Source organism: Pollachius pollachius (genome assembly GCF_949987615.1).
Source record: "Pollachius pollachius genome assembly, chromosome: 12".
Classification (NCBI taxonomy): domain Eukaryota; kingdom Metazoa; phylum Chordata; class Actinopteri; order Gadiformes; family Gadidae; genus Pollachius; species Pollachius pollachius.
The window spans coordinates 8,990,459-9,012,918 of NC_136945.1; the positions used below are offsets into that span (position 1 = coordinate 8,990,459).

General features: G+C 43.6%; 1 protein-coding gene across 1 annotated transcript; it reads right to left on the reverse strand.

Moving 5' to 3' along the window:
* Window positions 1–5,742: 5,742 nt before the first annotated feature.
* On the reverse strand, window positions 5,743–21,441 carry myg1 (myg1 exonuclease). Its single transcript, XM_079747834.1, has 7 exons — window positions 21,164–21,441; window positions 20,699–20,811; window positions 17,522–17,681; window positions 15,993–16,142; window positions 13,919–14,041; window positions 13,363–13,544; window positions 5,743–6,194 (listed from the first exon to the last, which is right to left on the reverse strand). Exons 1-7 carry the CDS (start codon window positions 21,434–21,436, stop codon window positions 6,005–6,007), a joined length of 1,191 nt encoding a protein of 396 aa, XP_079603960.1. The 5' UTR covers window positions 21,437–21,441; the 3' UTR covers window positions 5,743–6,004.
* Between the last annotated feature and the right edge of the window lie 1,019 nt (window positions 21,442–22,460).

Consider the following 22,460-nt stretch of genomic DNA (forward strand, 5'->3'; position numbering starts at 1 on the left):
CACACACACACGCACACAGACACGTGCGTGTCTGTGTGTGCGTGCTGAGCCTGTCAAAGAGGGAAAGTGTAGTCAGGAGTGGTAACGAGGAGACACTTTGTCTCTCTCCATAACAAACACACACAAACACACACACACACACACACACACACACACTCACAGTAATGCTCCTACTTATTCTCACTGGCATAACATAAGTGCTCACACTGTGAACTACATCTGAATGAAGGATGATTGAGATTCTTTTTGTGTGATTCACAAGTTTCTGAATATAATACATATTTTTGAGGTAGTGAGATAGGCAGTGCAATGTTCAGATCTATTTGAATAACAGATGAATACATTGCATAATTAGTCACTGGGAATTTAATTTGAGATGTGAAAAGGAAAATATATATTTATATATGTCTATTTATATATTTTTTTAAGAGCTCTCAATCGCTGTTTAATGGTAGAAGAACACAAGCCACAATTAACTGTGCACAATCAATACTGAACCTTTTTTTTTACATTTTTCTTAGTATGAATCATTTCGTCATCATAATCTTTACTTAAAATGGAAATACTTTATTTTTTTGTCAGACATTGCCATTCTTAATCATCAGCCAATGATGGGATGGGAGCAGCAACTTCAACTGCTCCCCATAATTGAATGATTTAGAAAAGTTTTCCATTATGGTCATGGATTACCTGGATATATGTGAGGGATGTTAGATCGATGGCCAAATTGGTCCTTGAAACACCATTACAGACAAGAACATTCACCATTCCTGTCTCCTTCTGTGTCAATATATAATATATGGCCCTTGCGTTGAGCCTCTTCTGTTCTTTGATATCCACGTTTGGAGCAAAGCATTGATAAGCAACTCTTAGCAAAGGCTCATCCAGTTAGCAAGGATTGCATAAGGGTTTATTATGAGACATTTAGTCTTCCTTTAAAATGTAGGTTCTAACCTCACATTTAGAAGAAATGTAGGCCCGTCATGTTTTCAAATACAGACAGACCTGCTAAATATTAAGGCTACATCGAATCACTAATTACAGAGCTCAAATTGTATACAAAGATCAGAACGTGTATTTTTTGCTAACCTGTATATCAAGTTGCCAGATATCAAAAATATGCAGCTGCTGTTTCTATCTCATATCACTCATGGCTTACTGAAAGCTGTCCGACCGCAGCATGCCCTACATTCTGTTGATCGTTATGTTATTTCACTCCACTGCCTGCCATTCATCAACACATGAGGTAGCCTAAACATCGATCAACTACAAATTCCTTCTGACATTTATTTTGTTACTCACGTTTCCTACATTGAGTTAGGCCTATACGGATTATGAATTCATGCATCACTTATGATGATTAATTAATGGTCTCAAACTCACGAGTGTACATCCTCAAGACCACGAGTAAAGTGCAGGACAGATGGTCACTCCACAATCTCAGAAGGGAGGAAGGACCACCTCACGAGGAGACTGCATTTAAATGTCGTACACGATGAATTTACGATTTCCTATTTTGTTTCCCATTTAACAACAACCACACAAGTCATTTTAAAGCTACACATTCTGGATACAAATGACGGTGTTCGCATTCTTTACACTTGTTTTGACCATATTCACATTGAATTCACCCATGAGGAAAAAACACAGCCAGTGCGCATAGACTGTAATGAACACAGCGAGGAAACTTTGAACGACGGTATAAACGTAACGCTCCTTATTTATTTTATAAAGTTATTATAGCGGTAACGTGTTATTTATCGTGTATATGTAACCGTTGCAAATACACGATAAATAACACGTTGGTGAAACTTATACATAAGGGAGTAGTGTTTATAATCAATTACCTGCAGAAGCCCGTTGTCCTCAAGCTGACATCCAGTGACGACCAATTAGACCGTCTCTCTCTCCTCCCAGTCGGTCGGATATATTAGTCCGAGATGGAACCGAGCTAAACAAGCTTATTTTAAATATAGACCCTCGGTTACGATGTCTGTTTTATTATTGACACGTGAGAGACCCTGAGTTGTGTCATCTCTTAGTCAAACCCAGCAAGACACTTGCCAACACTGCCAAGAAGGGGACGTCTCTCAATCCCCTCCCTCTCTCGCCCGCTCGCTCCCTCTCACCTCGCGCTCTCTCACCCTCCTTCATGTCATCCTGCACACGCACAACAGTGTTGTTGTGCGCGTGTTTTAAATTTACAATGGAAAATATTTCCGTTAGACATTTTCCATTGCCCCCTGTTTTATTAAACCTCGTTTCCGACTAATGTAATACAATTTTAGTTAATATAACATTTGTAAATTGATACCCTCATTTTGTAAAAAAAAATAAACAAAACAAAATATGCACACGCACGCACGCGAGAACACAAACACAAATAAATGCTTAAGATTGACAGAAACACCCTGAGGACATGTGCTTCCTTCCTCTACCTGCCTGCTCCTGCAGACTATGAGTTTGAATTTGAATGCACCCAACTGCCTAGGCCTGGAGAGCTTGGGACAGGTCCGACTGTCAGCACGATGACCCACATTATCTCTCCTCCATCAATATGTCCTGCTGCCATCCACATAACCGGCTAGGAACAAAATACAACCTGGCTTTTCGTACTTTTGACAAACTTTTTTTCTAGAAGTTTAACTGAGCTGTTTCTGTGAGTCTTCTTGTCCCTGTTGATAGTGAAATAGTGAAATAGTGATTTGTGATGGTGACTATTTGGAATCTGTTGAAAAGGATCCATAAAGGACAGTCGGGAAGGCAACCATAGAGCTTGTGGATAAAGCACACAATTACATGTATTGTGTACATATCTGCCCAATGAAATGAGACAAAACCAGAGTGAGATCTACAAAAAATAACAATCAATCAATTTGAAATATATAATTTACAACAAGTGGTAATGCCCTCTGTATGACTCGCTAACGCAAACAAGAACCACTATTCATACAAATTCATGACAGCAAACAATTTGAACAATTAGTGCCTGAGTCACCGCATGGAAACGGGACAGTAAGAGAGCCCACTCCATCAGGAAACGCCCACCTCAATGACAGCTGGTCGCAGAGCCATCATGTCCTCCAGAAGCTTCTGGACTGGACACCGTGGCTCTCAGCAAACATGGGGGGCAAAGAATCTAGCATAAGAAGATGATGATTAGACAGCCCCGGGCAGAAACCTTTTTCCTACCAAGATGTGGAGTGGGAAAACTGACTGTGTCTGTGTCAGTCTGTGATCGTCTATAAAAAGACGATCTAGAGAGTGACAGAGAAAAAAACATAGACAGCGAGAGAGAGACAGAGGCAGAGGCAGAGAGTGAGAAAGAGATGAAAATAGAGAGTGTGAATGTGCAGTGGAGGCGATAATACCCGGGGGGCTGAATCCACTAACAAAAGGGCAGACTGGGGGCAGGTGTTCCAATGTAATGCTCGCAAGCCATTTTATTCCACAGGATGGCCAACCGGGACTCCGGAACGACCTACTCTACAAGATCAATGCAAAAGCACTGCTCGGTTGCATCTGTCATTCAAATCTATTGGTCAACTGGAAGAGAACACAAAAACGGTTTCTTGACCAGATGGCATGAAGCTTGTTTCAGTGTGCAGTATATTTCACCACACAGCCTGGAAGCAGCTATGCTAACAAACAGGGGCGTAGGAATGAGTTTAACATTGGGGGGGGACACATATCGGAAAACTGACAATGGTTTAACCAAACGTTAATGGTTTGAACAGAAATGTCCTAAATTAACTACACTGAAATAATTCACAAATATATTTTATTCTACTAAAAAGATACATTTGTAAATGTAAAGGAAAACACATTTTGAATGGCAGTAATGAACTGATAAATATCAAATCAATTCTTTAATTGCTCAATCATCCAGTTTTTTAGAATAAGAAGCGGTGACAAGACGCTGTGTTGCGCTTTCAAAATAAAATAAAATATTTTTCTCCCCCTGGTATAATTTTTAGGTGGGACAAATGTGCCTGTCTCCAATATTGGAGGGGACACGTCCCCTCCATCCCCCCCGGTTCCTACGCCCTTGCTAACAAGTGCTGTACAAACAGAAAGGCCTGCTCTTGGGGCAGTACAAAATGCTGACCAAAATGTGTCACAATGCAACACCTTCTGAAAGGTATGCAGTAATATGGTTTGTCAAGCAATTTCCTCATGCTTGTGGCTTGAACTGAAATTACATTTGCTGGAAAAGCAGTGTTATACAATACTCACATATCCACATTACTTAATAATAATTTCTTCAACTTTTTATTTCCATGCCATGAATGCCACCCTGGGTTTGTATGACTCAAGTCCTGTCCTTATCAGATCAGTGGGAGGAGATTAAAACATGGTCAGCAACATGTGACTAGCACCAGGATTGTGTCATACCTCCATTCCAGTTGATTAGATTGAGAGCTTGGCTCGAATCCAACCAAAACCACATGAATACCAATAATGCTGAAACTGGAGTGTGTAGACCTACTTGTACAAGATGGAGGGACAGGCGAAAATGGTGTGTGTTAACGTGTGTGCGTCTTGTCCGGTGAAAGGCGTTCCATCAAGCGAGGATATACTCCTTTAACAACAGTTAAATCAACGTTTGCCTTGAGCAAAATGACAGACGGAAGATTTTCATCCATCTGAAAACGCTACAGGCCCAAATGGTCTGGAGAGTGGTTCTGTATTACCTTGAGAAGGAATAGCAGTAATCACGAGCCATGACGATAAAGGGTTTCTGTGTTGTTCAGCATGGGGGGGAAGGAACAGCTTGTGAAGGGCCATCAAAAGACTTGATGCTGAGCAGCTCTGACAGATGTAATTAACAATGAAATGAAACAATTAGCTGCCTGCTTTGACATTGGCTCACTGATGAGTTTGGCACAATGAGGGAATAAAAATAAGGTTGCTAAACAATGAAATTACCGAGCAATTATGCACAGTAGTAATGGGGTGAGCATCAGGGAGGAGAAGCAAAATTGCGACCTCAAAAGATAGCGGAATATTGTGGCACATTTAATACGGCAATCAATGAGTGTTCACCCACTTCATTAAGTGCAAATTAAATGAACCGTTCTTCTCATATACTAAAATATAATATGGCAGACGAGTAGAATCACCTTTTCGTGCCAATGAGAAATTTATTTCTCGGGATTAATCACGGTTGATTATTGCTGCTTTGATGTGGGGGGCTTTGAAATACGCTCGTGTCTGGACTGTCGCCATTAGTGTCGGCATGATGAAAGTATTGACCAAATTAAAGCAAACCTTAGAGCCTAAGAGCTCGTCTTTTGGTGCCGTCCCTTATGAGGATTAATGCCGAGATATTGAGCATTCGGTTCAGTTTAATTATATGTACACATTTTGGGGGGGTAAGTTACAACTACAGATGGACATCTCTGCCATGCATGTGTGGTGCTTCAACACCGACCTGTTGCACCTGAGCGGGACACCTTTTGTTGATATTGATGCCACCAATGCATTGATGCTACCTATAAAGTGGCAAAGGAATACTCAATGGTGCAGTCTGAACATAAGGGAGTGTGAACATGTTTTTTTTGGTTTCTTTGGTTTCAGTGTTAGCGTTATTCATTACAATCATTCGTATTATTCATTTATTCTTGTTAGAACAGAAAGCCTAACTGCAAAAAGCCCATCAAAGTTATTTAATGTTTTACGATGTAGGATGATCACCTTGTTTTTGTCTAAAGCACACAGGGACTAAATAGAATTTTCTATAGAAAATGTTTTTTATTATTCAAAAAGAACAAGCAAGTAGAGGAAAGGTATGTTCGACACTTCAGTCCAATGTAATAGGATGACAATTTTACATTTAATTTCCTGAACATAAAAATAAACAAAAATAAAACGACTAAAATGTATCATTAGTCATGGCTAGGACATGCCCCACTCACTCAAGCTAGCTAGCCTGACTGATGGCTAGCTTGAGCGACCCTCAGTTGACTGCAAAGCCCTCCGCTGAGTGTGATTTGTGAGGGACTCAAGTGCTACCATTGGTGGGTGCGAGGGCGCTGGCCTGCATGGTCCTCCGGGCCATCTCCAGGGCCCCCTCCTTCGTCTTGTTCCCGCCGATGAAGCCGCTGGCATGGACGAAGATGCAGCCGTCGATCCCGCTGAGGTCCGAGAGTGCCTGGTCCCTGATGCCGCGCCACTCCTCCAGCAGAGAGAGCCTGCAGCCGGAGAGGGAAGAGTTGAGTTGGTAACACACCCACGTATACTGATATATGCCCCTGTGAAGGAACATACAGTGCCTTGCAAAAGTATTCACCCCCCTTGGCATTTTTCGTGTTTTGTTGCCTCACAACCTGGAATTAACATGGATTGTTTGAGGATTTGCATAATTTAATTTACAGAACATGCCTACAACTTTGAAGATGTTTTTGTTTTTTTTATTGTGAAGTAAACAACAAATAGGACAAAATGACAGAAAAAGTCAATGTGCATAACTATTCACCCCCCTAAAGTCAATACTTTGTAGAGCCACCTTTTGCAGCGATCACAGCTCTAAGTTGCTTTGGATAAGTCTCTATGAGCTTGCCACATCTTACCACTGGGATTTTTGCCCATTCCTGCTTGCAAAACTGCTCCAGCTCCTTCAAGTTGGATGGTTTGCGCTTGTGAACAGCAATATTTAAGTCTGACCACAGATTTTCTATTGGATTGAGGTCTGGGCTTTGACTAGGCCATTCCAACACATTTACATGTTTCCCCTTAAACCACTCAAGTGTTGCTTTTGCAGTGTGTTTGGGGTCATTGTCCTGCTGGAAGGTGAACCTCCGTCCTAGCCTCAAATCACGCAGAGTGGTAGAGGTAGGTTTTGCTCAAGAACATCCCTGTATTTAGCACCATCCATCTTTCCCTCAACTCTGACCAGTTTCCCAGTCCCGGCTGCTGAAAAACATCCCCACAGCATGATGCTGCCACCACCATGTTTCACTGTGGGGATGGTGTTCTTTGGGTGATGCGATGTGTTGGGTTTGCGCCAGACATAGCGTTTTCTTTGATGGCCAAAAAGTTCAATTTTAGTCTCATCAGACCAGAGCACCTTCCTCCATACATTTTGGGAGTCTCCCACATGCCTTTTCGCAAACTCAAAACGTGCCATTTTGTTTTTTTGCTGAAAGTAATGGCTTTCTTCTGGCCACTCTGCCATAAAGCCCAACTCTATGGAGCGTACGGCTTATTGTCGTCCTATGTACAGATACTCCAGTCTCTGCTGTGGAACTCTGCAGGTCCTCCAGGGTTACCTTAGGTCTCTGTGCTGCCTCTCTTATTAATGCCCTCCTTGCACTGCCCGTGAGTTTTGGTGGGCGGCCGTCTCTTCGCAGGTTTGCTGTTGTGCCATGTTCTTTCCATTTGGTTATGATAGATTTGATGGTGCTCCTGGGGATCATCAAAGATTTGGATATTTTCTTATAACCTAACCCTGACTTGTTCTTCTCAACAACATTGTCCCTGACTTGTTTGGAGAGTTCCTTGGTCTTCATGGCAGTGTTTGGTTAGTGGTGCCTCTTGTTTAGGTGTTGCAGCCTCTGGGGCCTTTCAAAAAATGTGTGGATATGTACTGACAGATCATGTGACACTTAGATTGCACACAGGTAGACATCATTTCACTAATTCTGTGACTTCTGAAGGTAATTGGTTGCACCAGAGGTTTATCTGGGCGTCATAACAAAGGGGGTGAATACATATGCACATGCCAAATTTCAGTTTTTTATTTCTAAAAAATAGTTTTATGTATATATTTTTCTCATTTCACTTCACCAACTTAGACTATTGTCTTCTGATCCATCACATAAAATTCAGATTAAAAAAATATTGAACTAAAGGCTGTCATGTAACAAAATAGGTAAAAAGCCAAGGGGGGTGAATACTTTTGCAAGGCACTGTAGTTGTGGTTGGGTCGTGGTTTGAGTATTATAAGGTGAATCAAGGAAATGGGAGATTTTTTTTATAAACACTAAACTCTATTAAATTCGAGAAAAAATTGTTGAATTCGATTTCTTGTTGTCGAATTCCTACCAAAAGTCTTCAAGATTTCATTTTGAAAAGTAAAGCACATACAGTATACCTGGCTGGGTGAAAAGCTGCAATCATAGGCAGCCTGCTACGGCTTTCCAATATATTCCCCTTCCTGTGTGACTGGAGTGCGTCTAAAGCCCATGGATTCCTCTCTCATAACATCGAAAAACGGGCAGCAAGGTTGGCGTGTGCAGCGCACAACGCCGGTGAAGTCAATAGACAATCGGAGGCGCTGGAGATGATTGGATCTGCCATGAATTACCAGGAGTGCACATCAAACGAGCTGGAGGGACAATGCTAACACTTTAGCGGGATATCTGGCACACCGTTTCCCGCCTAGAAGCCCTTCTGTGAGACTCAGATATGTTTAGCTTTCGCAAGAACCTATTTTTTTTCGTTTCCATGTAATGGTAAATGGACTGCATGTATATAGTGCTTTTATTCAAAGCGCTTTATTGCCTGACATTTACCCATTCATGCACACATTCACACACCGACGGCGGAGTCAACCACGCAAGGCAACAGCAAGTACGTTGGGCGCAGTTAGAGTTAGGTGCCTTGCTCATGGACTCCTCGACACTCAGGGAGTCAGGGATCGAGCGCGCAACCTTGCGGTTACCAGCCAACCTGCTCTACCTCCTAAGCTATTGCTGTTCCCGTGGTGTGGGGAAACGTTTGCACCATCTCAAATATTACTTTCAAGGGCGTCCTGATGAAATATACCATCACATCCTTTGAGAGTGTGCGCAGTTCCAAGTCTATACCTCTGACTATTGACCAAGGCTTGGAAACAACAGACAGGTTTCAACTCAACATCTTAATCACACTTTCCTAAGTACATGGTGACCATTGGTAATAGGAGCACCAGGCATGGTGAGGTGGAATAGCAAACCGCCAACCCCCCTGGTTACGGTTTAATGGATCTGCAGATCGATGGACTCGCGGTACGGCCAGAAAACAAGCTCGCAGGAAAGGTTGATGAGACCCGAAGTGCGGGAAGGATAAGGAGGGGAATGGGGCTGTTGTTGTGGCCATGACAGGCCAGGGAAAAAGTAATTATGAAGATGACCGGTACAGACGTTTTTTTATCCACTCCCCCTCTTAATGTTGGTGAGCGTAGGATTTCCAAGAGACAACCCACCTATAATATCAAACTGGAATCACTTGAGAGAGCATGAACAAGGAGATGACATATATATATATATATATATATATATATATATATATATATATATATATATATATATGATTTAAAATCGAGCCAGCTGTCTTCGGTTGTGATGTCCTCTCTGAGGCATTAGAGGAGACGTCTGTACGTCTGTTGGAAGTTTACAACCCCTTGTACACGTTGGACTTTTCACACTGCTCCCTCTGCGAACAACTGCCACAGCGGGGTCCAATCAACTGCTTCCAGAGAGCCCCCAGGCTGCTGTTGCATGGATCTTAACATATGGATTAGTGTTGATCAGACGTTGTCTGACACTTGAAGCCCGGAAGGTAAGTAGTGGATGCAAGTTGCATTTATTGATTCAAAGGAAGCGGCTCTAGTAGAACAGGTCAAAAATCAATAAGTGTCTTGCCTCCACAAACAATAGTTTGGAGAAAGCTATCATATATAACAAGATATGTCTAAGTATTGCCTCTTTAAGACGCAATTATGTTCAGAGTAAGCAAAGGGCGAGGTGGCTTACATCATTATTTTCTTTTTTTTTTTAAAATAAATAAATAATGCCAGCCATATGCCTGCAATTACAGCCAAGGAACACCACATGCTCTCACTCCCATTTCCTTAGCGCTTTGACAAAAATAGAAAATAGTTTTCCCCCAGGTGCTGTTGTAGAGACACACAGGTGATAACAACCTCCCCCCTGCATCCTCTCCTTAGTGATCTCTAGTGGGACCCAGTGGAAGGAGCGTCCCAGAGTCCTGTTTCCATCCACACAGCATTGTCTTCAACAGGCGCCACGACAACCACGTTCCATGCATTCATCACGCATATTTTGGGTTTTTCTTCGTAGAAAAAGAATTAGATAAAATTAACACAATAGAAAAGGAGATGGAAGGGAAAAGGTCACGGTGGACAATAGCCTATTCGATTAGTCAGTGGACTGGACAAGGAAAGGGAAGGGATGCCTCCCTTTGGGGAGGGTTGCTGAGTGCCCATAGGGAGGCACCCAGAGAGAGATCGAGTGATGGATGTGAAAGGCGGAACGGAAATAAGAGGAGAGGGGGCAGAACGATGGGGGAATGGAAGGTAAATGGGATTAATGGAAGCAAAACCCAGGAACGAGATTACGATAGTGTGCGATGCACGCACGCACGCACGCACGCACACACACACGAGCAAAAGAGATTGGGAAAGGAGGGTGTTCCCAAAAATATAATTTTGTTACTAAAAGCAATCCATCTCAACTATAGAGACAAATCGTTTTCTAAATCTCATTGAGTAGGCTTACTCGTTTTTTGTTGTTGTTGATTTTTGTCGCCCAAAATCAAAATTTGTCTTTATTTCCACGTATCGAAAGTCAGTTTTATTATGTTTTTTATGCAGTCTATGTGCGTTACACCCACACTGGGTCTGTTTTTACCTGCTCCAACCCTGTTAAAGAGCTAGTAGGAGCAACTTTGAGAGACTGCGATTTGGATGTTGGGGAAATTTTCAACAACAATTAAACCAAGCCAATAACAGCAGAGAAAGTGCGAGCTTATCATGACCAAACCACTCGACAAACGCAAACCGTGGCCGGCTGAGAGCCGCGCGACTTGCTCCCGGGGGCACAGGGATGGTGTGTGGAGCGGCGCAGGAAGGAAGGGGATGGGCAGCCAATGAACAGCTCCCTCTCTCTCCATTTCCTGCTGATCAGCGCGGTTCCCAGTGAGAGCAGCCCCATGGCACTCTTCAATCAGCCCATCTTTCAGCCCACACTGAGACTCATAATGAGACGCGTCAGGAGCAGAGCAAACACAGGAAGGGCACACATGGCACTGGTACAAGGCGCTCTGAGGAGGAAGAGGAGGAGGAGCAGGAGGAGAGGCGGAAATAAATGTAGCGGCGTGAGCCATCCGTCCTGTTGCCCGTAGCGTGCTACCATCTGGGCTAAGGCGTCGCCTCAACCTTTATATTGGCAGTCTTTGAAAGCCAAGATAAACGTACGGGACATCCTGTACACAGGTTTAAAAGGGTTTAACAGACACAGAGGAAGGGGGAATGACCAGCGGACCACTGCCAATTGATGAGACGGTTTTGGGGTTGTGGATGTTACAGCCATGAACAGAATGTTCCCCCAGCAGGAAAAGAGCATCACTAATGGATCTCTGAGTGAGTGGAGGTACATCCCTCCGGAGCCAACGTAATTACAGGGAGATTATATGAGTCTACTGGAGACTGTCAATGAAAATTGAAAATATTCTCATGCCCTCTCATGTAGACTTATTTGGAGCAGGGATTCGTGCCAGATGGGGGAGCATAACGGGAATGAAGACCTCCATGTCGACAAATAAATGATTTGGAATGAATAATTATAAATTAATTATAAATTGTAATTAACGTAAAAAATAGTAAATAAATTAATAAATTTGCTAATAAGTAATACAAAACTTTTCATGCTTTTTATTAGGGAGAGTAGGTCGGGGGGGGGGGGGCGTGTTACCAGTGAAACTACATTTGAAGGTTTTTACTTGCACTGCACTTGATTTTTGAGATTTCTAATGAGACTTTAGCTAGATGTTGAGTCATATGTCCACAAATATACCCGCAGGGAAACACAGGCGCTATACACAAACACGACTAACAACTGCTCTGACAGATGCTTTTTAAAGCCACAATAGAGTCCCTGTCGTAATGGCATTTCTGAAGGAAATAGACCAACAATAGACCAACAATTCTCAACAAACTTCCTAAGAAAACCGTGTGTACCACTACCAATAGATTAACATCCACAAAGAACGCAGCACCAAACTGAAAATCTGAACATCGAGAAGAGAGAGATAAGAAAAGACAATCCCCAGGGGCTGCAAAGAGAGATGTAGAGTGGCCGCCGCCAGGCTAACAACCAATGAGGAGAGAGAGCCCCCCCGAGGGCAGAGCCGGTGACACTGTGGGTATGGAGATGTGAACCTTCTCTAGGAAAACAAGGTCCCGGGAGGCGGGCGCAGTGACACATTAGAGAGGGTTAACCCTCTGATGAGGAGAGGGGTCTCGCCCTGACGTAACTGATGTGTGGTGGCGGTGTAACCGGCCCCGAGGGTCTTGCATTCTGATGAGCCAGGAGCGCTTCTCGCTCTAATATCATGCGAATGTACAAACATATCAAACACACAAGAAAGGGACATTGCTGCCTTCAACTAGAGTTTTCTATCAAGGCCTTCGAGATCGCCAAATAGCAACAATGCAATTCAGTTGGTATCACATTCATTTAAAATAAAATAAACATCATCACTAGTGCAAGTTGTGAAAATATAAAGGCTAAATCATGAATCTGCCTTTATGCTATATATTTTTTAAATGCAGGTCTATCTATAGTTAGTTTGCCCGTGGTCTCAAGTAGCAGTAATAAAAGTAAAAGGAGATTCTTGAATGACGAGGATTCGGGGGAGTTGTGTGCCGACTGTGTTGTGTTAGCTTGTGCTCGCTTGTGCGTGAATGTGTGCGTGTACTGTCAGGGCACTGGCTAAATCTCAGCAAGCCTTTAAACCAGGGCAAGCCGAGAGCCTTGCACCTGTGAACCAAAGCGTGGCTTTGGTGCTGGAGACTTCCTCAAGACCTTGGTAAGACTCCTTCTCTCCAAAGGGACCACGAGTCAAACCCTCCTCAGCCCTCCTCCGTTTAATGAGCGGGAAATGTATGCTAATCCTGTCCCACGGTTGCGATCACTCAGCCCATCTCAGACAGGGAATCCTGTCTGTCACTGTATCCCACCACCTTGTGATACAAACCCTCACAGAATATCTAGCAACCCTCGACCAAGCAAAATACCAACATTGATCAAAAAGCATGTTCCTTTGGCTTGTTGGGGTGGCTCTTGAAACAACAATATCATTACTTTGTTTCTGCGGTCATATGTATGTATGTAGCAGACTTACAACGCTCGCAAGTTTTGTTCTGTTTGCCAAGCCCAATGGAAGGGAAATTCATCCTCCAAATCTTTCCTGCATAAATCCCCCATTGCTTTTGAAAAATATGTTACATTCAAGAAAGTAAGATACGCACATTGTGCAATTTCATCACATGTTCAATTATCTTGATGAGGATTAAATATCTCCCAAAAGGATCCCAATGTGATCACACCAAACAGCGAGGAGCCAGGACGCCCTCACCTGTTCTTAAAGGTGCTGAGGCCAGCTGGGACACACTGGACCCGCCACTGTCCGTTCTGGTCGGGGTACAGGAGGAACTTGATGGGGGTGTCCACCTTCAGCTCTTTCTCCAGGGCGAAGAGGTGCTCCTTCCAGGGACACCCACCTTGGGAGAGGATCATCACCTCCCCACTGGGGTCCGCCTGCAGGTTCAACATTATCAAAGTGTTCAGGCCAGGGCTTGAGCATGTGGCCCAATGATCAAATGAACAAGTCTGGTGTTTTAATGGAAGCTATTAGTGTGTTGTTGCCCTGAACCTAATGGATCATCAAAAATGACATCCTAGCCGTAGCGGCGGGGATCATATTGCTTGTTGCACACCTCAGGGAAATGTGGAGCAACGCAAGCAGGGTGAAGTGCACGTCCACAGCAATGTGATGGTGAAACGCAGGCCTGGGATACGCCGGTTTACGCTCAGACTTTCTGCGCTTTACTTTAAGGACGGTGCATAATGGCAACCCTAGATCCTGCTTTACTGACCAGTGGTTGTGTGCGTGTATGTGTGCACGTGTGTACCTGATGGCGCTCTCTCATGGCCTCTTCCACCACTGCACGAGCTGGCAGCCAGGAGTTCTGGTAGAAGTCCAGACGATCCAGAAACTCCCCACCGACGAGCTTCATGGCCTTCTTGAATCCCTCCTGGAAAACACACACACATAGAGAGACACACACACACACAAACATTAATACACATAGGATGACTCAAACAGTATAACTTCACCCAAGTGAGTACTACATTTTTAGAAGCCTGAAAGGTTTTGCATTTGAATTGAATGTCATGCATAGAAAAACCTACTTCTCAGTCACTAACCTTTACTTAATTGTGCTCACTGGCTAGCTAGTAAGTTATTAATGCATATATACAATCTCCAGAATTAATTAATTTAAAATAAAATGTCTGAAGCCAACTTGGAGAAGGCATTTCCCTTTCAATGTTACTTCAGAGTAAGTCCTCTATATGAGAAGCACAACCAACCCAAGTAGCCTACAGGGCCATCTTGATTAGCCCCGCCCACCTAATGACCCGGAACCAGAAACTCAAGTACGATTGGACTAGAATTCAGACAGGCACAAAACGAATGCTCAGTAAACATGATCTGCTACTGGGTTCCAGCAACAACCAGCCACGCCCTCAATCCCCCCCAATATCGATACGATAGATGGACACCAATAGGGACGTAAATAAAACACACACGCACACACGGACACGCACACACACACAATCCACAGGGGTCTGATTAAAGTGGAAGTGGTGGGGGGGAGGGCAAGTTGCACCCTTCTACGGAGCAGGGAAATTCAAATCTGTTTTATTTTTAGAAATAGATAGGAAGTTATAACAATTATCCCTACCTGAACCCAGGGGTACCCCCTGCTCGGCACATACAGTTTGTGACAGGGATAACATCTCAGATACATTAACAAAAGAAAAATGGTTGTATGCTCCATGTACTCCATGTAAAACCAAATTCATACATGTGTGTTTCTGGATAGACTTTGCAAAGTCAGTCCTCTGACTGAAAATGTTAAGGCGGAATAATAAATAAGTTGGAAATGGACAAAACTCAAGAGGCCGTCACTTGGTGACTGCATAGTTTATTGGCCCAAAGCAATCATCCTTAAGCCATCCCCGCCTGTCACATCGTCCTACGTTCCATTCCACCCTGCTGTGACTGCAGGCAGTCATAGAAGGCCTGGGGCCGTTTGAAAATATGTGGAAACCACAGGACAACGGAAAACAAGAGCAAGGCTCCACGGTGTATTTTTGAATGGGAAAATAAAGGACAGAGAAGAAAAAGACAACAGGGGTAGTGACTGTGTAGGCAAAAGCTCCCCCAGTGCACCCTCCTCAGAGAGACTGTAAACAACTGGCGAGCCAATAACACAATCTTCATCGATTTGGGTTTTCAATAGAAAGATTTTAGGCGACGTATTCATTGATAGTCTATTCGTAATTTCGGAATCGATCATGACACTGGGTTTTGTCATGATCGGATCGGAATATTGTGTGAATCAGAGAGACTGGAGCTCGCTGCCTCCACAGAGACCAGTAATAAATTGATGTATTACCGATGTATTCATTTGCATACGGTTATTAGGTAAGCCTTTATTATAGTATATGAGGCTAAAAATATCCTATATTTAATGCAGTTAAGTTAAATGCAGATACTGACATGATCCAACAATCACTCGACGATGGGTCTGGCTTGACAAACTTGAATTGTTGTCACAGACTCCCCGAACACACACATAGAAAAAGGAAAAGGCTAGGACACCATATCCCATGCCCACAAAAAAAAACAAGAAATGTATACTCATGCATGTGGACACACACTAAAGCCCAAAGCACCCTGAGCACGACTTTCAGTTCATATATTCGTACACAACCCAACAAACAAACAGAAACGTATCGTTTTGTATGCCGCAGAGCACGCTGGGATGTTATTTTGGCTTTCTCAAGTCTATTTCGGACACAAAAACGGAACACAAGAAACTCAGATCACACATACAGAGAAAGTGAGGGAACGCGACCTCAAGAGGCCACGCCCGCCTAGCATCCTCCACCACCACCACCACCACCACCACCACCCACCTCGGTGTCCTGGCTCTTGCTGTTCCAGCGTGGGTTGAGGTGTCCCACGCGGGAGCTGAGCGTGCTGCCGACGGCGTAGCGCACCTCGCCGTCGCACTGGGAGATGCCGTTGTCCACTCCGTCCACCTCCTCCACAAAGCTCTCGTACAGCTGCAAGGGAACACGCATCGAGAGGTTACCCTTTGGCCCTGTGCAAAGAAGTAGGGGCCTTATAAGGGAGAACTAGACCGTTCTGCCGGCGATTTGAAAACGCCCTGCAGAAGGGTCTGGAGAGGAGCAATACATTTCTTCCTGCTTCCGATCAGCTTTTACGGGAGCCAATCACCAAGCTGGCTTTTCCCCCTGGCGGGCTATTGGCTGGTTTAACACAATGACGACAGGAAAGCGACGGCAAGCAGCCAATTGCGTACAGTCGTTTGAACTACGCCCGTTGATCGCGCCTCTTGTGCTGAAGAAAATGACAGCAGCCTGCCCAGACCAACGTGCAATCTAAGATTGAGCTTGGTCCGGCAATAGCCAGGCTAAGGGAGAACCACACCCCAGACAAGGCTCGCAGAATGGTTCACCCACATGGACACCCTCTCTAGTGGATTCAGTGCAGCCTCGAGGTGACGCTGGGGGCTATGTGGAGTGTGGGGGTGTTTGATGGCTGGTTTACACAGCCTCACCTGACCCAGAGTCAGGAGCCCTTTCTCTATCAGCCTTCTTGTCTTCTGCTTGTATTCTTGTGGACTTGTGCGAAATCAGTCTTGGCCAAAGTACTTTTGCATTCAAAACTTTTGTTGCTCCTCATTAATACACCAACATCCACAACAACAACCAATTTTCCAGCCGCTTGCTTTTTATATTTGGCAGGGTAATGTTTGATATCACATTCCGCTTTATTGGGTGAAGACAACTAGAGTAATGCCGACGACGAGCTCAGACGGTGACGTCATCAAGCACGCTGCTGTTCCAACCGTAGAGCGACTGTACTGCGTTCTCCCGGCAGTTTGTACTCCCGAGGCCAACTACCAAGCAGACGAGGCTGGACCAGGTGTACTCAGTATTGAGACATGAGTGATGAGACTCTGGGGCATTACACCTGTGACGCATTGGACAATCAATGCACACAGGATAAACCAGCCATCAAAGTACACAAACTCAAGGAGAGCTCGGAAATTTCAGTATTCACCACCTGCTCGGCTGTAAACACCTTCCCAACTCTCATAAACAGTTTCTGCTATATCCATCCAAGTCTTGGTATCGGGGGAGCCCAGAAAAAACACCTTGTGGCGAAGCAGAGCCACTTGTATAGGATTGGTGGATTGTGGCAGAGTTGCTACAATTATTTCTATTACAAGAAGATACTAATAACAATTACGGCAAACAATAGATGAGACGGTAAAGTGAACCCGTGATGAAAATAATTAATTGAACGAGCCCACAGGATCGTGAGACAGACAGAAGGAAAAACTATCTTAGGTGTGTCACACATCACACACACTAAAAAACCATGATGTTTCCGCTGGTCACCGTCATCGCCTCACCTTGTCAAACAGCACCTCCAGCTGCCGGTCGCCCTCGCCCAGCCTGGTGAGCTGGGCCAGGAGCCGCCTGCCGAAGTGGACGTAGACCAGGCCGGCGGAGCTCAGCTTGGTCACCCAGGGCTTCTCCGCACACAGGCTATGGAAGCTCTCGCCAAACGTCCTGCAGCCACACAGGAGGGGTTTTCATTGGGAAAACTGTCAGAAAATGGCCCCGTTCACCCGGAGTTATGGTTGTCTGCCATCAGACTTTAGATAATAATCCAAAGTCTGAGTTGTGAGGCCGACTCAACACTCACTAAAGTTACACTAAGAAAGCCTTGTATAGAAGAGAAAAGAGGTTTATTGTCTTTAAAGAGATATGACTTAAATTTATTCATAAATATATGCTAACTGGAAGATTGAAATCTGTTTGTTTTTTCCAGTAAGTTAATAATAATATAATCTTTGACTATGCATCGCTATCGACTCTAGACAAGGTTTATAGGACCTGAGCTATAATTCATTACTTTTTGCACCGCCAAAAAAATTTCTACATGAATGTATGAGCCGCCTCTATCTGATGGTGTTCTATTGAGGACCACATTTCCAGCTTTCTTCCAAGCCTATGACGTCAATATAACTCCAGAGCAGAGCGCTTGATAAAAATGGCACGACACAAGCAAAGAAGCAGAGCTTAGACAACAAAAGAGTGGAACAATATTCCACTAATTGGCATCTTACACCGTGGGCTTAACCCAAGCTTAATTATCTCCTCACAGAATTGGCTCCTGGTATATGACGCAGATATAGCTGTCAAAAACGCCGCCGCAGCAACCAACCAACCAGATGGTTTCTTCCCATCATGACGATCGATCATTTAGAACTGATTATGTGTGAAGAGTATTACTAGCTAGTGAGGGCTCTGCTGCCAACAATGTTTTGTGCAGCTACTAGCTATTCTGCATGCACCATCTTAGGTTAATATTCAGAGGAACTGAGTTCTGGAGAGAGAACGGCTTATAATTGATGACGATGATCACAATTGAGTGTGTGGCATCATGATCTATGATGGATATAATTGAATGTATATACAGTGTGTTTTTGCTTACAAAACAGAAAACTAATGCATTATGCAGGTGTAATCATACTTGGGTCAACACAGGCCTAAATCTGAGTAGATAATGTGTTTTCTATTATAGCAAGAGGGCTTGATGATAAATTCATCTTTGAAGTGGGAGGTTTGCTTTTATGCAGAAGTCCGAAGCTAGTGACCCCTCCAACGGGGTCGTTTGACTTAAATCAGGATTTCACAGCACAGCGGAAAAGCTCCACACCGGCGACCAATGAATTGGAGACATGCTTAAGGGGTCCGGGACTAATCACGACCATTAGGCGGCTGATTGGCTGAGCAGAGACATTTCTCCGAACTGATTATGAGGAGTGGCCGTGGACTGTGGCGGAGAGGAGGAGAACAAAAGCGGTGAAGGATGATTTGATGAGACGGGGGTGAATATATGGTAACAGCCATCCGAGTGTGTGGATGAGATCCTGCTGAAGGAGCACCACCCGCATGTTAAGAAGCCTAATGGCCTCCAGGTCATTGGAGGATGAGCGGCATGAAGCATTTGATAGAGAGCCAAGGAACAAGTAGCGGGGGGAGATTTTTTTATGCACAAACTCTTCAATTAAAAGACAGGGATGGTTCCCCTGCAGGAACAACTGCAGACTGGTTCAGTAGATTCTGCCGGAGTCACTAAGTGCCGAGTCGGGTGGTGCTGTGCTGCAATCCTGATTCTCTTCCTGCCTATATAATATGCTGCCATGCTAACACAAATGATACACTGATTTCAAATGATCCGTATGCAATACCCTTTGTTTTGAGCATGAACCCAATAGAAAATGGGTATTTGCCCTTCTCAAGTTGATTTATTTAAAAAAAAAAAAGGACAGTGTTTGTGCAGATTGATTCAGCAAATGCTCCTTAATCAGTAAGACGGATATAATACTGCAGCATTCACTTTATCCATCCAAAGCAATAAAGGGGGAACATATTGGCCAATAACCTACGTAAGCAGCAATGATGAAGGCAGAGATGCAGTGATGACGTGCATGGGTGAAGTAGTTGTTTTATTGGTGGTTGTTTTTGCTAGATTTGTTCATTATAGCTGAACGTAAATCTGCCACTCTAATCCCAACGCTCAAAAGCTACGTAAATATAATGGAGGATATAAAGGATGACTGTGTACATAAACATCCCTTCTGGGGCCAGGGTTACATTAATATAATAATGCTTATAGCGTCATAATAAATACTGATACAAACAATTAGAAAGGAAAAATAAAAATCGAACCAAAACCAGAAGTGCAATTTCTGTGACATCCTAATGTCAAGGTCCGTTGCATGTCCAACACCCCACAATTAACCTGTCATACACTCTGTCTGACTCATAGTCCCCACCATAAACACCTCCAGGGACCTGGACATGTGAGTGGCAGTCACATGTAGCAGCAGCCTCCCTGCCCATGTCATCTGACAGCAGGAGGTTTCCTTTGAAGGTGCTAATTACTGCAAACCGCCTGCCGGGCAGCAAGCCACGGGGATATCTTCATCCCCCCCCATGGATCACCGTACAGGAAATCTCTAATTGCCACCGGGGACATTAAGCTGACAAGACACCTGGAAAGCACTTGATTATTCAACATGACGAGGTGTCATCGGAGTGAACTCAAGTGGAAGGGAGAGGAACACCATGTTGGGAGGGGCGTTTAGGCAATCTCTGCCCCTGACGCGTGATAAAGGCTTTCAAAAAAGCTTTTCCAGTGCACTCTGAATAACTTGGTGCCATTTACTATTAGGGCTGTCTGGAGACAGGCTGTCTCTCTTTAAGACAAGAGGATGGGAAAACAAGACAGCCAGAGAATGGGTTTTGTTCCAGGATGAAAACATGTTCAGTTCCAACAATAGAACAGAACTCATGAAGAATAACCGTGTGTGTAATGTTGGCAGGTCTATTAAGATGAATTGATTAAACCATACTAGTCTAGGAAACACTAAGCTGTCATATAACTAGGAGTACTATTATTTTTTAGCAGATACCATCCCCGTCATCGCCAAACTCCCTTCAAATCAACATCAATGGCCAGCTACTTTTGGTTCGATTCACTAAAGATGTGTGGTGTTTGTGTTGGGCATCAGTACCTCTGATGGTGGTCATAGAGATGCTTCTTTGGGTCGAACTCTCCTCCTACGTCCACAACGATGTCACACTTGGCCAGCTCCGCGGGGTCCCTGGTCCGAATGATCTCTGCATCCTATAAATTAAGTAAGAAGTTGATACAATACAAATGCATCCTATACAGCTTTTGAACACGTCTAGTAGTCATTTATGGTCAAGTTACCCTTGCTGTCATATGCAATGTGAAACATTGTGGCATTTCTATATTTAAAAACAAAATAGTGAGGCCTGGTAAATATACGTCTACTTAACTAGAAAGATTGAATGAGTGTCATATCAGAATAAACGCTGCTTAAAAGCATAGTAGCAACCTGCACATTGATGACATTTGCCCTGTCAAGATAAGTAACTGTTACACACGCAAACTGTCCACACGAATGCACATACCCGTTTTCTGTAATAACTCTCCCTCCTGAAAAACGGCATACCTTATATTCGGGAAGCTGACGAAGAATGAAACAGGCAAGGACTTCATCACAGTGGAAAGTTCCATTGTGAGTGCCAATCTTTTTAGAAGACATGCTGTCGGTGCAAAGACGTTTGGCTTGACTTGACATGTACTTCGTTCTTGTACGAGTGTTGTCTACAGAGTAAAAAATATTAACATTTGCTTTTGAAAGAAGAATAAGCGTTGTGGATTTACTGAGATTTATTAGAGCCTTAAAACTGGTGAGATGAACTGCTACCATAAATGCATGCATGGAAAGCGACAAGACATGCGACCAAAGCGGGGACGTATTATCGGTCGGACCGGATGTAGGTACCACTGGGTTCGATCGTTTCTCACCATGGGACAGGCCGTGAATACGGCGGTAGATTAGACTGTTTTTGTTTAAAACTACTCATCAGCTTTTTCACAGCATACATTTTAAACAAAATATAAGGTAAATACATTTTTTTATCAAACTATGTAATGCCTTATTTGGCTTAAGCATTACAATTCGAAAGCAAGAGATATCCTACATTGCCATCTAGCGGTTTGCGAAGGTCATCACAGCAATAGGATAGATTTAGGCATTGTAAAATGTGTTAGTCATTGTTTGCTATGGTTTTCTTCAAATAAAGAAATTGGTACATTCATGAATACAAATATGCACATTATTATAACATTTTAAACCTGTACATATATAGACTTGAGATTATAACAATATATTTACAAATACAAATATATGTATATATATATATATATAGATATAGATAGATAGATATAGATATATAGATATATATAGATAGATAGATATAGATATATAGATATAAATATAAATAGGCCTTAACGTGTAAATGTAGCGCCTCAATCGTATGACCTATATCCAATTATATATCCATGTGATCAGCACAAGGAAAACCTGGCGAACTCTCACAACTCTCTTCCTCGAGCTTTGTTGTTGTGGTAATTGGCCAGATGGGACCCCGTGCAACAGCACCCCAAGAGAAAGGGACATACGAGGACGATCTCCTGATTTCAAGGTGGAAGAAAATCGTGCCTTTTATGAAGTAACGCTGCAATAGAAAATATACAAGGAAGGAATATCCCAACCCAATCTTGAGCCTGCAGTAGGTAGGTGTTTTCCCTATAGCTGTCATTGTAGTTTTAGCTTTTTACATCTCAACATATCAAAATATCCACACCCTGCGCTACGCGCGGGTCTGTTTGTATGTAGTAGGAATTTGCATCTGTGAGTAGTATGTATGCCTGCCTTTGTGTGTTGTTTTCAGCTTGCATAT

What these genes read in the sequence shown, in the direction of transcription:
- myg1 (XM_079747834.1), bottom strand. Translation starts at nt 21,436, where the DNA reads ATGCATGCATTTATGGTAGCAGTTCATCTCACCAGTTTTAAGGCTCTA. An exon ending in CTCTATGACCACCATCAGAG is followed by an intron (nt 17,682 to 20,698) that starts GTACTGATGCCC and finishes GTGTGGCTGCAG; the next exon opens with GACGTTTGGCGAGAGCTTCC. An exon ending in TGGAGGTGCTGTTTGACAAG is followed by an intron (nt 16,143 to 17,521) that starts GTGAGGCGATGA and finishes GTTCCCTTGCAG; the next exon opens with CTGTACGAGAGCTTTGTGGA.